Source organism: Triplophysa dalaica, chromosome 9, assembly GCF_015846415.1.
Source record: "Triplophysa dalaica isolate WHDGS20190420 chromosome 9, ASM1584641v1, whole genome shotgun sequence".
Classification (NCBI taxonomy): Eukaryota; Metazoa; Chordata; class Actinopteri; order Cypriniformes; family Nemacheilidae; genus Triplophysa; species Triplophysa dalaica.
Window position 1 is genome coordinate 5,104,952 of NC_079550.1, and position 14,601 is coordinate 5,119,552.

General features: G+C 38.6%; 2 protein-coding genes across 3 annotated transcripts in view; one reads left to right on the forward strand and one right to left on the reverse strand.

Annotated features, from left to right (window-relative positions):
• Positions 1-793: 793 nt before the first annotated feature.
• On the reverse strand, positions 794-1,625 carry LOC130428120 (zona pellucida sperm-binding protein 4-like). Its single transcript, XM_056755985.1, has 5 exons — positions 1,559-1,625; positions 1,315-1,504; positions 1,092-1,239; positions 936-1,008; positions 794-864 (listed from the first exon to the last, which is right to left on the reverse strand). The coding sequence occupies exons 1-5, from the start codon at positions 1,623-1,625 to the stop codon at positions 794-796; spliced, it is 549 nt and encodes a 182-aa protein (XP_056611963.1).
• A 2,067-nt stretch (positions 1,626-3,692) lies between these two features.
• The window catches only part of pik3cb (phosphatidylinositol-4,5-bisphosphate 3-kinase, catalytic subunit beta), a 41,800-nt gene continuing 30,891 nt past the window's right edge, over positions 3,693-14,601 (forward strand). Inside the window, exon 1 of one of the 2 annotated variants that reach the window (XM_056756880.1) lies at positions 3,693-4,234. The gene's annotated coding sequence lies outside the window, so the exon portion shown is untranslated. The remainder of the gene's footprint in view (positions 4,235-14,601) is intronic. The other variant, XM_056756879.1, reaches the window with a different exon arrangement.

Below are 14,601 nucleotides of genomic sequence, written 5' to 3' on the forward strand. Positions count from 1 at the left end.
TAAATTTAAAGTGCATTACCAACTTGTTGGGGATCGGCAAAAAACTGATTTAACCACTTCACACAACAGCTAGACATTAAAACTACAAAATATGTTTAACAGCTATGCTCAAGTACAGTACAAACAATTTGATAGTTTACAAAATTACAAGTAAATATTTCTGGATAACGGTTTTACATTAGTTGCCAAATGTAAGTTTTTATTCCCAAAGAGAAGGACAAAATGAATTAATGAAATAATTTAAGTGGTGGAGCTGATGCCAGGTTGGTATTGTATGTGAATGTACAGTTGCGTTTAATACCAATGCCATAATGCAGTGAAATTAGTCAAAACATTATCTGAAGCATTTCTTCACCTTGATGTTGGGGTCAACGTTTATCAACAAATGCAGCTCTAAAATTGTATTGAACAAGTTCATTTTCTCAATGTTTAGACATCCCACATTCCCCTAAAAACTCCACTTATCAGGTCTTCATTTTCAGTTCCAAGGTAGAAAACAATGTATGGCATTTCAAACCTATCAGGGTTTTAAGTGTCACAGGGAATCGAGACCGTTAATGAATGTTGCACAAGCTTGCGTCAATGCATCTTTGGTCTGTACAGCTAGAAATCATCAGATATCAAGGTTTACAAGCACATCTCTGAACAGTCAACCTTCTGTGGTTTCCTTTAAAACCAGCACTTTCAAAACACTGCAATTGTCCTTGGGGGAAAAACTCTGAAAATGGCACGGTGTAAACAAATGCTGACAACAGGTGTAGTCTAATAACTTTATTAAAATCAGCAATGGAATTTACATCGTAAAGAAAACACCTCCACTGGAAACCACAGTTTCTTCACTCCTTTTTCCAGCAACAGCCCTCCCTGGAACACAAGAGAGGCAGATGAAACAGATGTCTTTTGATGTTGTATACAAACCAAAGTTAAACACCTACTTTTCCTGGCACAGCTCTGCTCACACGAACCAGAAGCAGTGTGGCACACCGCGGTACTACAGTGAATATAGATCTGACCAACAAAGAGAGCAGCTTTAGCAACAAATACAAAAAGGCAATTTAGAGGATACGAAAACGGCTGTGAGGAAATCATACAGTCTCCTGCAAAGGGGCCAGTGAAGATGGATCCACAAACGTGAACATCTTCACAACAAAGCGCTTGTAGTGGGTTGGGAACTGAAGACCAGTCGAGCCAACTTCAGGAACCAGTGCTGTCAGGTAACGGTCATCCTGGTAAGGACATCTAAAACAGAAGTGACAGTCAGGACTCGTTCACAGCACACAATCTGGACAAATGCTTCCCATGGATCCTATTCACCCATCAACTAGAAGATCCCACTGGGGTAGACTGAGAGGACTAGGGGCTGATGTCGCCCAACAGTGTCCCAACATCAGGACAAGATTCGGGTCAGTCCTCTCCAAAATGCGCACCTCAACATACACTGGCCGCAGTACCTTCGTGACTGGATACTCATCCTCACCGTAGTAGGACGTGTACGCCTCATCTCCTGAGGATGAACACTTATTGTTACAATGAACAGCTCGTTGGAACTACAACCAACTTGTTCCTGCGTTAGCGGCATCATGAATCCCAAAAGTTATATTGACCACAGGGTAATGGGAGAACATCTCAACATACACTCTAAGCGATAAACCAATCACAGAATACTGGCTAACCTTAACCAATGATAGAATTTTGAAAAGAGGGACATCACAGAACAGGATCTCAACAGACTTTTTATAGAAGAATCCAGATGACAGGGTAAAACACAGCAGAAATGTGTAAAATATAAATAATTTTTGAAAATCAAACATAAACACCTAAGGACTCAGCATGATACAAATTGAAAAACATTTCGAACAAAATCTGGTCCAAACGACAATTTGTTTCACTAGTTGGCCGGTTGGCCACCATTGGTCCATGGCCATTACGTTATAGGCGGGTGTGTTATTTAGTGCCACCCGTTCTGTGGGAAATAACGCGTCATTTTATTAAGCTGAGGTGAGGTCAGATAAGGTCTACATAAAAAAAAAAAAACATTTAAGCAGCATGAATGCTTTTCAATTTCTCGTGGCAGAGATGGTACGATGTACTCAAACACCTCTATGATCACTCGCCACGTGTGCAGAGTTGGATACGTCATGTAAACCCCGCCTCCAGAAACAAAGGGGTGTTGGATTGTTTGAAAACACTATACCGTCGCTCAACGTTTTCGAGCTTCGTTTTACCCCAAATGCAGAACGAAAGCGCAATTTGCCCGGACTATGCTGAGCCCTTTATTGTTTAGCACATCATAAACATATTAAAGACCCTGAATAATAAGAAGCACATATATATTAACATGGGTTAAAGTCAAATGAAAATCAAACTGACATTTCCCTCAAAATCTCACAATTTAAGAACAAATAGTGTAGTGTCTAAGTACCTTGTTTTATGAATTTGTCAATCATTATAAAAAACATGATTCGTCATTTATGTAGCGAGACAGTAAACATTCACATTAGAACCAATCTCTACTGACCTTCCTATACACTGCACATTTCATTTCTTAAAGGTCTGATGAACTGTGCTTCCTTATTGTTTTATACTGTTATATGAGCTCTACTTATGACATTTGCATGGTTTTTACATCCAAATACATCAAAATCAATAAGTAAAAGGCTGTTTTCTACCAGGTTTTGAGACCAGCTCTGCAAACGCTTGGTTTTAATGGTCGTCCAGCATTGAAGACTTTATAAGAAGTCTTACTACTTAGATTGGATAGCAGTTTGCAAAGTTGGACCCTTCAGTGAATATGGTTAGAGACGTAACGTTATGTTACACATTAGCACCATTCACAGTTTTCGCAGGGCATCAGTATTATCCGGAGACCTCCTGTGATTTATAAATGACCTCCTGACATCAGTATTTCAATGATGCAACAAGTGATGCATTCCACGGGTTGATTCAGTTCTGGGACATCATCCCCTACCATAGTAAGAAATTGTATATATGTTTGTTCTTTTGAACACAAAATGAGACAATTAGAAGAATTTTGGGAAACAAACAGTTCTGGGGCCCATTTGACTACCATTTAATGTCCCAGAACTGAAAATTATTAAAATTCTTCCAAACATCTTTCTCTTTGTTCATTATGGACTTTATACAGGTATGAAATTACACGAGGGTGAACAAATGATGACAGAATTTTCCTTTTTGGGTGAACTATCCCTTCAAGGTTGTTAAACGACAAAAAGTGGAAGTGTGGAGGTAATTTGGAGGAATTCGATTTTTTCATGCTTTTGCAAACCTGTGCTTTACAAACAAAATTGAGAATTTGTAGTGTATGTGTGTTCCACTCTCTGCAGACTGATGATTGCCACTCGGTTTTGAGTTGACCCTCTCTTCTGACATCTCTCAGAAACTTTCCACAACATTTCTCCAGAGAATTATGGCACAAATATTGCATAGATCATCACCTGATCACTTAAACTTGTAAGACTGCAAAGACTACATCATATGTTGCACAGGTGGAGTTCTTGCCCCTGTAACCTTCACTCAACCATAAAACACATATGCAAATAAGACGCACAACCACTAGAGGTCAGCAAATCTACAAACTCTGAAAAAACCCTGTAAGGACAAAAAAAAAGAATCGGTGGGTGAAACCAATCTCTCAAGACTTATACATGCGTAAACAAACACTCGAGTCGACAAACTTATGAACTAGCCTATTCACCATACAAACACACGACTGCTTAGGTTCAATGAGAAAGTCTCGCATCCTTATCGTATCGTATTGAGTGAGTTGCGTGACATCCACGCACCACATCGGGCCTAGTTTGCGTGCTGAACTTGACGCAACATTAAAAACCCTGCGCATACTTTCGCTGCATGTAACGTGACGTTAGGTGTCGGGCGTAGATGTTTGTTTCCGGGTGAAATCACGACTCGGGGCGTCTGTGAACCGTAGGCAAAATAGCGGTTACGAAGGAAAGGGAGGGTGCCCAGAGTGATCGCTTGTTTCACGCACCCTGCCAAAGAAGCAGGAAGAAGAGGACGGGTTCTGTTCACCTGCACCGGACCGCGTGGAAGACTTCGCTGGGACACAGGCGATTTACTTTACACCCCGTAGAGTGATTAAACCAGTCTGCTGTTTCGCTTGGAGTATAAAGCACGCCCAACTTTTAACTCGCTCGGTTTGTGGAAATCTCCCGTCAAACAGGCGTCCGACACTCTGGTTTATTCGGCTTTTAAGGTGAGAGCTCGATCACCGCTTTATTTCACGATATTATCACGGTCTGATGCGCGTGCGTTCGTTGCATTTAATCGATTCTTTCTGCGTTGATCCTCAGTTTTTGTTTAGCGAAAACTGTCGGTCAAAACTGTTTAAACTTAAAGGCAACTTATCTTTCAGTCGCAGTGTTTATATTGTAACTTAAATAACTGTCTGAAAAACACAATGTAGCCTGCTGTGACTCGATATGTCTAAAAGTGGCAGACGTTGTGGATTGACCGATGCCATTGATTTATTTCGTACTGTTTCAAGTCAATGATCATAACTTTGAGCCAGTGGGGTTTATGTATCGTCGATAGATGAAATGCCATAACAAGTCGGACTAATACACTACAGACAGAAGAAATGAAGGTTAGCACACCTGCCCACCCTGAAACATCACATTAAAGATCTAGACGTTGCTCTTTGAAGTAAACAAAAAGTCAGGTAAAGAACCAACATAAGGCTAGACTTGTTTGTGTGTTTCTCTCCCCATCCTCATAAGGTATGAAAAAGGATATTTTCTATTTTCCATTCATAATGAAAAGAGACAACAGGAAGAGGAAGTCACTACTACATGTCCATCTGTCAATCGATATGATTCACATACATCCACATCTATATGTGATTTCGTTGAGAGTCTCTATAGTGCCTGGATATCAGTCATCTTTCCAAATATACACATGATATCATATCCTAAATACACTTTTTAGGGGTTATTTTTATGGTGTGTTTGTGTTATAGAGCATGTGTGTTTTGTGAGTTTCGAGATTTTTTGGCCTTGTGACAAATGCATGTGACAAGAGCTTCAGAGAGACTTTGGTGGTAGACAGTTATGTCATCAGGCCGGGACAAAAATACTGTGGAATCTCCACACACGCACGCACGCACTCACTGTCTGGTTTGCTATCTCCTTGTGGACAGTCCATAGGCGTAATGATTTTTATAGTGTACAAACTGTATATTTGATCCCCTAACCCAACCCCTAAACCTAAAGATCAAAGAAAACTTTTAGCATTTTTAGATTTTCAATTTTTTTTATTCTGTGTGAGTTATAAGCTTTTTTGCCCATGGGGACCTAAATTTTGGTCCCCACGGTGACTCGATTTCCCATGTGTTGGTGTGTATTTAGGTTTAGGTCCCCATCGGGATATAAAAACAAGGCCACTACACACACACACACACACACACACACACACAAATAGAGGTCACAGTGGTGACAGGGGGCCATAAATGGGCCGATTCTCTCAGTCATGTGAGAACACTGTGTGTGTGTGTTTGTGTTAGAGACACAGGAAAACATTTTTCCTCTGAAATAGAGACAAAAACATATGTGTGCTCGTAGCACTGGCTGAACTGTTATTTATGGGAGAGCTACGTATCCTTTTGAAATATGGTTATTTATAGAGAATACTAATAAAAGAAGCTTAAGCTTATTAAACTTTGATGTTTCCTACACTCTTTGTGTGTAATGAATCTTGTTCAGGAGAAGGAAGATGTCCCTTCGGGCATTCACTCTTCAGTATTTGGTATTGCAAAGTGAATTGAACTAGCCCTAGTAAAAAGAGTATTTGTGTGTAGAATGCCGGACAGGAGTTGAAACAACAAGCCAAAACATTTTCAAAACACAAACATCAACAATTCTATATAAAGCGATCAAATTAAAATCACAAATAAGCATTTGGTTATAACTGAACTGAAGTTTCTAAAGACTAGTATTAAAGGGATCCTCCGCCCAAAAATGAAAATTCTGTCATGAATTACTCACCTGAAAGTAGTTTGTCAACCCTAGGACCTCCGTTTTTCTCCAGAACGCCGATTCCAACACGTGTTGGAAACTGACACAGAATTTAGGAAATTGTAGAATATAGTTGGTATTTTTTAATGTTTGTGCACAAAATATATCCTTGCACTTAACCGAATTAAAGCTGAACCACTGGAGTGACATGGGCTATTTCAACAATGTCTTTACTACTTTCAGCGCTATGAAGTTTGGTTACCTTTTAGTCTATGGAGGAGTCAGAAAGCTCCCGGACCTCTTCAAAACTATCTTAATTGGTAATTCATGACAGAATTACACAGGTACATGACAGGTACACTTTACAAATATGATAATGAAAAATCTGCCTGCTGTTCATCTTTTGCCTAATAAAGACAAAAACCATTGTGACCCGAGAGCGGGCTCTTTTTTAAAAGATTATTTTTTTGTGCTTTTGCATTTATTTCATTACACTGTAAGAGAGGACAGGAAGCTTTCCTGAGCTGTGGCTCAGTGGTTGGAGGATGGCGCTAGTAACGTCAAGGACATAGGTTCGATCCAAGGGGATTGCACATAGTCAAAAACAAATATATAGTACAATGCAATGTATGTTGCTTTAGATAAAGGTGTCTGCCAAATGCATAAAAATGAAATGTACATGATGCGAAGTGTGAGAGAACAGAGGGATGGAACCGGGAAAGGACCACTATTTGGCAAGGTTTCAACAGTCTGCTTGGACCTCTTTTGATTAAGCCAATAAGCAACCACCTGTAACATCATAACTACTCCAAAGCAACACCCTGGCAACCATTTGTAACCATCTTTGCCTCCCTAAGATGAATACTTCATTGTTTTACTTGCTGTCGTCAGTTACTTTGTATAAAAGTGACTGGTAAATGAAGATCTGTGACACCCTCGTATCCTGGAAGCGACTTCTGCATGAGCAAACAACAAGAAAATGCATTAGATTATCGTTTTGCTTAAACATGCAAGTGGTTAGTGTAGATGCCATTGTCCTTGATAAGTATCTGCTAATGTGGAAGACTGTTAAGTAAGTGTCTCAAACAGGTTAGGTGTGGTGCAAGCAAAGGGAGGTTATTGAGCAAAATCTCCCATTCACGGTTATTTTTCTCTGTACCTGCCCTTCGTTTGATCAATTAGACAGTCAGTGAGCCCAGTGCGTCTCCACAGTAGTGGATGACTGTTCACGCTAAGCCTCGTCCACCATAGTTTGCTTTTACATTGTATGTGTTGACAGATTTACCCAGCTCTGTCTCTTCCCTGTATGTTCTTGCATACGACCGAATAGCATTCTCGACTAGACTTGAATGCAATGCATATGCATATTCAACACCTATCCACACACCTGCATGCTTGCGAGAGCCGCCGTGAGTGATAAACATGCCCACACTTGGAATTCTGCACTTCCCTGTGTTCAAGTCAGGACACGCTGAGGAATTCAGCTTGGAGAAGCGAGGATAGAGGGATGGAGCGAGGGAGTGGTTGTGGTATTGATTGACTATGTTTGAAATGGCACACTTCCATACTGCTCTTACCGATTCTACAGTATATAACCAGAATGTAATCCTACATTGTTTACCGAAATGTCCATATATAAGCAGATGATGTACTAACAAAAAAATAATTGAATCATTTAGCACTGCATTAATATAGTATTTCATTTCCAATGTGAATAATAATAAACCCGAAATTGTTACAGCTGCAATTTTGTACTTCTCTGACCCATTACCCTGAATGCACACAACATACATCTGGCTTACGTCTATTTGACGTCTACATTTACATTGGCAAAATATAGTTTGCTTATCAGCAATCAGCAAGCCTGTGAGACGTCTGCTGTCAGACGTCATATAGACATCTATAAGATGTCCGTAAAATGTTGTGATTTAGAATGGATGTAACACCGCTCTTTCTAAGATGTTAAGCAGATGTTTTTACATAGCAGATTTCCCAGATCTCTGTATCATTTGCAGACATTTTACAGACGTACAGATGTATTGCAGATGTCTTCCAGATGTAAATGCAGACGTCAAATAGACGTAAACCGGATGGAGAGTGCTATCAGGGTATTAACTGGTCAAATATTAGGAGATTTTACCCAAAGCAAGATTAAATCTACAAAACATGAGTGTTCATAGTAGTGTTGACTGGAAATTATTCACTGGGAGTCAAAAAATTATATGTATAGCAGATACAGTGTTTTTTTTATTTTAACAATATGACATTTGCTTAATCTTATTGGTTGAGTGGCCAACACCACGTAACCGGTGTCAACATATAGACCACTTTGCAGGATGTGAACACTAGTCCAGAAGGACTTCCGGTTTCAGTTTTATATTGATTTACTTAAACGTTGGTCCAGAATATCGTCCTGTTTTATAACAAAAACTTTTGAACAAAACAGGTCTTTAAACATACCAGAACAGTAAAATTATGATATCAGTAATAAGACCCAATAACATTTCACACTCAAAGCTGACGCAATCACGCTGTCTGTCATGACAGACGAAACACCAACGATATTTCACTACTAAGCCTGACTTAACTTGCCGCCAGATTTGAAAATCAAATAAATTGAATAAGTATTGCAAAATAATACCCCAAAATATACATTTTATAATGACGCTAGGGGATCATTTTTGCGTGCAGCCGGGAGAGGTGCTAATTTAGTAAACGCTCGCGTTTGACGTATTTGAGGAAGGGACAAACAATGTCATATGGGTTGAAGGATATGTTGCAGAAACGGATTCTCTCTCGTTTGCGCTCTTACGCTCGGAGGTGTGTGTGTGCCACGAATTGAGTTTCCGAAGTCTGGACTTTCCAGCTGTCAGCGCTTACATAACTAGACACTTATCATAGAGCTTAAACATACAGGAAAAGCGAGAGGCATAAGTTTGCTCCACCCACAGCTAAAACTGGACCTTTGTTCAGTCAGGTCTCAGTAGGTAACTGATTAACATCTTTTTAGTCTGTGTTCTCGTGTGCGCACTGTTGCGGCTCCTCGTTGAAAGGACTACACAATAGACTGTAAATTTAAAGGTTATAACAAGTGTTTTCTGAAGCAAATGCACTCGAGCGGACTCGCCCTGTATATATGACTGACACAGTGTCTGTCTGAGGCAGCTGTTGTGTGAATTATGGGGTTGTGGTGACGCTTGTTGGTTTATGTAACAAATCATAATCACAACTTCATCACATCACTGTTGTTTTCTCACTCTTAATGAGCATAGTTACAGAAGTGTCTAATTCTGAGTGTCTAAATCTTTAGTTCCTGTAAATGATAGCGATGCTTGTGACACATGTTGAATGGGTCATTATTCGAAGCAAAACCATGTTCCTGTTTTTGACCTCAGTTTGAGGTCAATGACACCCCTGCAACGTTAATCCTAACATCATCTGACCCATAATAATAATGTAAATTAGCGTCCTGGTATGTTCCTTTTAAAAATGAAAAAATACATATTTTATAACTGTCATTGTTTTAACCCATTTTTAACCCTTAGTATTCTTCTGACCTCACACTTACTTGATAATGGGTTCAAAAGTTAGTTTGTGTTGCAATATTATTTTGCAAAAAGTAAACTGAAACAGATATTCAAATCACATATGTTTCTTAGTAGTAGTTTTTTTTTGTAAATGCAACTTACAGAAAGGACAACATTCAAAGTTTATTTAAACTGTATATAAGCTCACGTTTTGGCATCTAAACCGATAGGAATAAAGAGACGTCATCTAGTGGAAAATCGCTCTTTACACCCCAGTTGAAAAAGATGCAGAAAGCCCTTATTCAAAACAGTAACATGATGAATACATAACACACAGCTGTTATGTGCTTAGGTTAAGTAGACTAATTGGAAAGAAGAAAGCAGGTTTGGTAGATACTAGGGCTGTGCAAAAATAATGATAAAAATTACAGCAAACTATCACAATATTCTTTTTCATGATAATGCATCGATAGTCCATTCTCAACTATGGGTACATTTATTAAAATCACATTTTAACGTCACGTTCAGTACATGCGGTCATTGTCTCAGGCGGGACCGAGCAGGACACTCCAGTTTCCAGACCTGTTAAAAAAACCAGTATTGGTTGGTTTGGTATGTTTTGATGCTGGTTTGTGCTGGTTGAAACTGGTCAAGCGCTGGTTTAAGCTGGTCATATGCTGGTTTAAACTGGTAAGGGAACAGCACATAACCAGTTTAAACCATCACACACCAGCATCAAAACATACCTATCACTTAATCGACGGACAATGAGGATGTTCCTGTGGATAACACAAGACTATAAAGATGTGAAAGCAAAATTATCCTCGTGCTCAAACAATAACAGACTAATTAAATAGTCCGCCTCGTAAAATGCGATCTAAGGGGCGATTCACATTTCTTGTCGTTAACTGCACTGCTTTCTCATGCGGTACGCGAGCAGCATTCTGAAAAAGTTGTAATATTTTAATCTCGATGCGATGCGGACGCCCCTAGAAAAACGGGAGGCTTCTATTTGAGTGTGGTTGTGGCGTGTCTACATTAAAAATAACGAATATGCGCCCCAAAACACAATAGAATAAGTAATGGTTATAAAGGAATTGTATTATTTTATTAAAACAATAAGGGTGCCTACTGGTATGTGATGGATTCCATTGTTGGGATGTTAAAAAATACCCCAGTTGGTCCACAACCAGTTGTATTCACAGCTTTATTTCTTTATTTGAAAATGTATGGCAATATATTGCTATTATGTATTGTATCGAAATATATTAAATTTAGATTGTGACTTATCTATCGTGATATGTATTGTATTGCAAGGCCCTTGCCAAAACACAGCACTAGTAGAAAATATTGAAAATACAGTTATTCCTACTTCGCATCGGGTGGTTCTTTGAAATAATAATTAAAAAAAATATTTAATTTACGTAAATAAATCGTAATTAAATCGATGTGGCTATGGCGATTTGTGAAATTGCAAAGGCTGCGATTGTTTTATCTACAGGTCGTTCGTGAAGCATGGCTCTTTGATCTATGGGAAATGCTGCTCCATCTCAAAGCACTGCGCGGATGAGACGCATAAAAGGTGCATTTAAAAAATCAACACCTGTCAAACATCATCATTATAAATGTACTTTATTATCATGAAAATACCTGAAGAGGCTTGAAAAACAGTGATAGAAAGATGCCAGATGCATATAGGAAGACGGCATATCCTGGTTATATGTGTAGTACTTCTTCTATGGAGCATTGGAGCACCCTTATAACCCTAACCCTGACCATGACTTTTATCCTTCTTTTTATACTTAAAATCCACAGACCTGAAATGTCATTTAAAGGGTTAAAAAAAGAGTGGAAAGTGGTAAGGTAAAAAATAATGCTTTGAAATAATGCTTTCTCTATGGTTTGTGAACCTAGCAGGCTTTAAAGTGATGAAATGATGCCATTTTTGCCTCCAGTGTAAACGTAGCCCTTAAACTGCACGCACACCGCCAGCAACTAGCAGGGACATAGCGCCTCAATTTCACTCCTTTTTATGGAACCGTGGCTCCTTTTGGCGACCCAATCAACAGTGGGATAGTGGGCATGTCTAGCAATGCTAGAAATAACAATTCTGTCATTATTTACTTACCCTCTTGTCATTTCAAACCTCTATGGCTTTTTCTTCCGCAGAAGATCTTTTGAAAAATGTTGTTGAGCGAACAGCGATGAAACCATTTACTTGCATAGTATTTTTCTCCATACAATAGAAGGGTTGGTGTCACTAGCGTTTCAACATTCTTCATATATCTTCTTTTGTGTTCTGCTGAACAAAGTAAGTTTTTTGGAGAACTATCACTTTAACTGTAATTGTCATGTGTGTAGTATTAACACAATATCAATAATTCTATAAATAATTTAGTTCAAGGATCTGATTGACAACCCAACAAAGTATTAAGAGACTTAAAGAGACAGTTCAACCCCCCCAAAAAACTCCTTTATTCACCCCCAAGTTGTTCCAAATCTGTATACATTTCTTCTGATGAACACAAAGATATTTGGATAAATGTTTGTAACAAAACAATTCTTGGCCACCTTTGACTACCATAGGAAAAGTGACAATGGTTGTTAAAAGTGTCCCAAAACTTTTTGCTTTCGTAAATTCTTCAATGCATCTTCTTTTGTGTTCAACAGAACAAAGAACTATTGACAAAGACATTTTCTTGGTAGGTGACCAACGAATCTCTACACTCATATTTTCAGTGCGATTCACGGACAAAAAAATACACACACATATAAAAAAGATGATTTTGACAAATAATTTCATAGAAATTAGATTTTGTGATAAAATCTTTACACAGTCCTTTCCAATCATACTTGTATCAAAGTACTAGACAAAGGTGTGAGCAAAGACCAGAGTTTAGTCTGTCTGTCTGTGTGTGTGCAAGGGAGATTCCTGACATTCCAGCGTGAGGGCGAGAGGCGGTGGTGATGAGGAAATTAAAGGATTATCTCAGGGTGGTAGGGTTGTAATGGTTGTATGGCTCTTTTTGTTGCGCACTGTGATGAGTATGCTGTGTGTGTGAATTGTGTGCGTAAGCAGTGGTGCTCACAGCAGACTGCAGTGAGCGTATATTCATACGTCAATGCTAGGGCCGCTTTGTGCATTGTAGCATTGTTTTCTTGGAGCCAATGCGTGTTGTATTTTGCTAAAAACAGCGCAACCGACCACCAAAATAATAGAGGTCAGTCAGGATACACCGATCAAAAAGGAAAAAGGAAAAACATTCCACAGGTTTTGTTTGCGATATTCCAAGTCTTACAAAACCATAAACAAAAGTTTTAGTCATCAAGTCATGTACTGAACATAATACAATTCTAAAACAGCAATAAAAAGCAAAAATCGCTCTATATTTTGTGATGTGTAGTTGGCTGTCAAATGTGACCCTGTATCCGTACCGTTCCACTTTTTTGGGACCCTTTCGTAAGGGTACCTAGCACAGTAGTACCAATAGTACCGGAACCTAATGGGTGGAGCTAGTCTCACTGCAGAACGCTGATTGGTTTTCAGAGAATTGTCACTTGCACGTACTACAAGGGGAACCAAAGAGTATAGATGCCAGTAGGCGAAACTCAGTAGACCGTTCCATTGCAACACCTGCGCCCTGCGTTTCCGCCTTTTTGGGGGGAAAGCGACTCTGCTTTCTGCTCTGGCGATGGCAATATCAGCTGCTTTGTTTAAAAAATAAAATATTAAAGCTCTAATTCAACCTGAATGATGATAATACATGATGACAAAAGCCTTGGCTAGCTAGAAACCTTGTCAGATATCAAGCATTTTCACCCCAAAATGGCAGCCCCACTGCTTTCTCTCAAAAAAGCACCAGAGTTGCGCCTCTTGGTATCTATACTCTTTGGGGGAACGACAACACAGGAAGCGCAATTGATATTTACAGATTGCTTTGTTGCGTGAGAATGACGTCGCTCACTACTTTCAAGCCTACCTGTTGTCATTGGATACACAAGCCTGATAATGGTTACCCCTTGCGAAGCGTACCGTACTGTACTGTACCGAACCGTACTGCTCAGTGGAAACGAGGCTTGATAGATTTATCATCATAATCGCACAAATATAATCAATTAAATGTTTATCAACTATTAAATGTCTCAAGTAGGTCTAGTTAATACTAGCATTCAAGATAAACACTGAATGATCAATAGAAGTAAAATGCTGCACAGTCTTCACTGTAAAAAAAAACATGCAATGACTAAAAGATGTATGCTACAAAAAAGTTTAATTTTCTATTTAATATGTGACTCCGATGTGTTAGGTTACTGTCACTTTAAGGCAAATTCTTTTTTTGATGCGGATATACGTTTAAAACACAACGGACAGTGCTTATGTAAACCTTTTGTGTTTTTGACATAACGGAGTGTGTATTTGACAGTATAATAACGTATATAAGATGCAAAAGAGAACTTCATGATGGTTATTAGGCTAACTGAGATGTCTGGAACAGAGATAACGTTATATATGCTATGTATGCTGTTGAATGGGGATATACAGACACATCGCAGCATGTAGAATAAACGTTACACTGTAAAACAATCTAAAGATCTTTCAGCAAAAGCAGAAAGATTTTTTATAAATTGCTCTCAAGCTGCGTCTAAATTTGCTCACTTGTTCACTCATTCACTTTTCCCTATAGAGAATGCTAAATAGTCCACTATGTGGGGTGAATGAAAATGAGTGAACAATTTCAGACACTGACGTCATATATCCTATGTCTGACAGTACTATCGCAGACAATTGTCATAATGATTATATTACACCTGTGTGGCTTTATGGATTGTTTTGTAAAATGGTAAAGTTCATTGTTACATTATTTGTCACGTTTATTATTATTAGTTCTTAATAAAGAGAACAAAACAAATGTTTGCCACGTTTATTCACAATTACATTTTATTATGTTAAATAAAATTGATCTATTTAAAATAAAACTGATATTAAATTAATGTGATATTAATAACATTCATTTAATCTGTTTATTCTCAAAAAGTAGAAAATAACTGTCAACAAGGCAAACACAAGTGCAAAAATGTAGGGG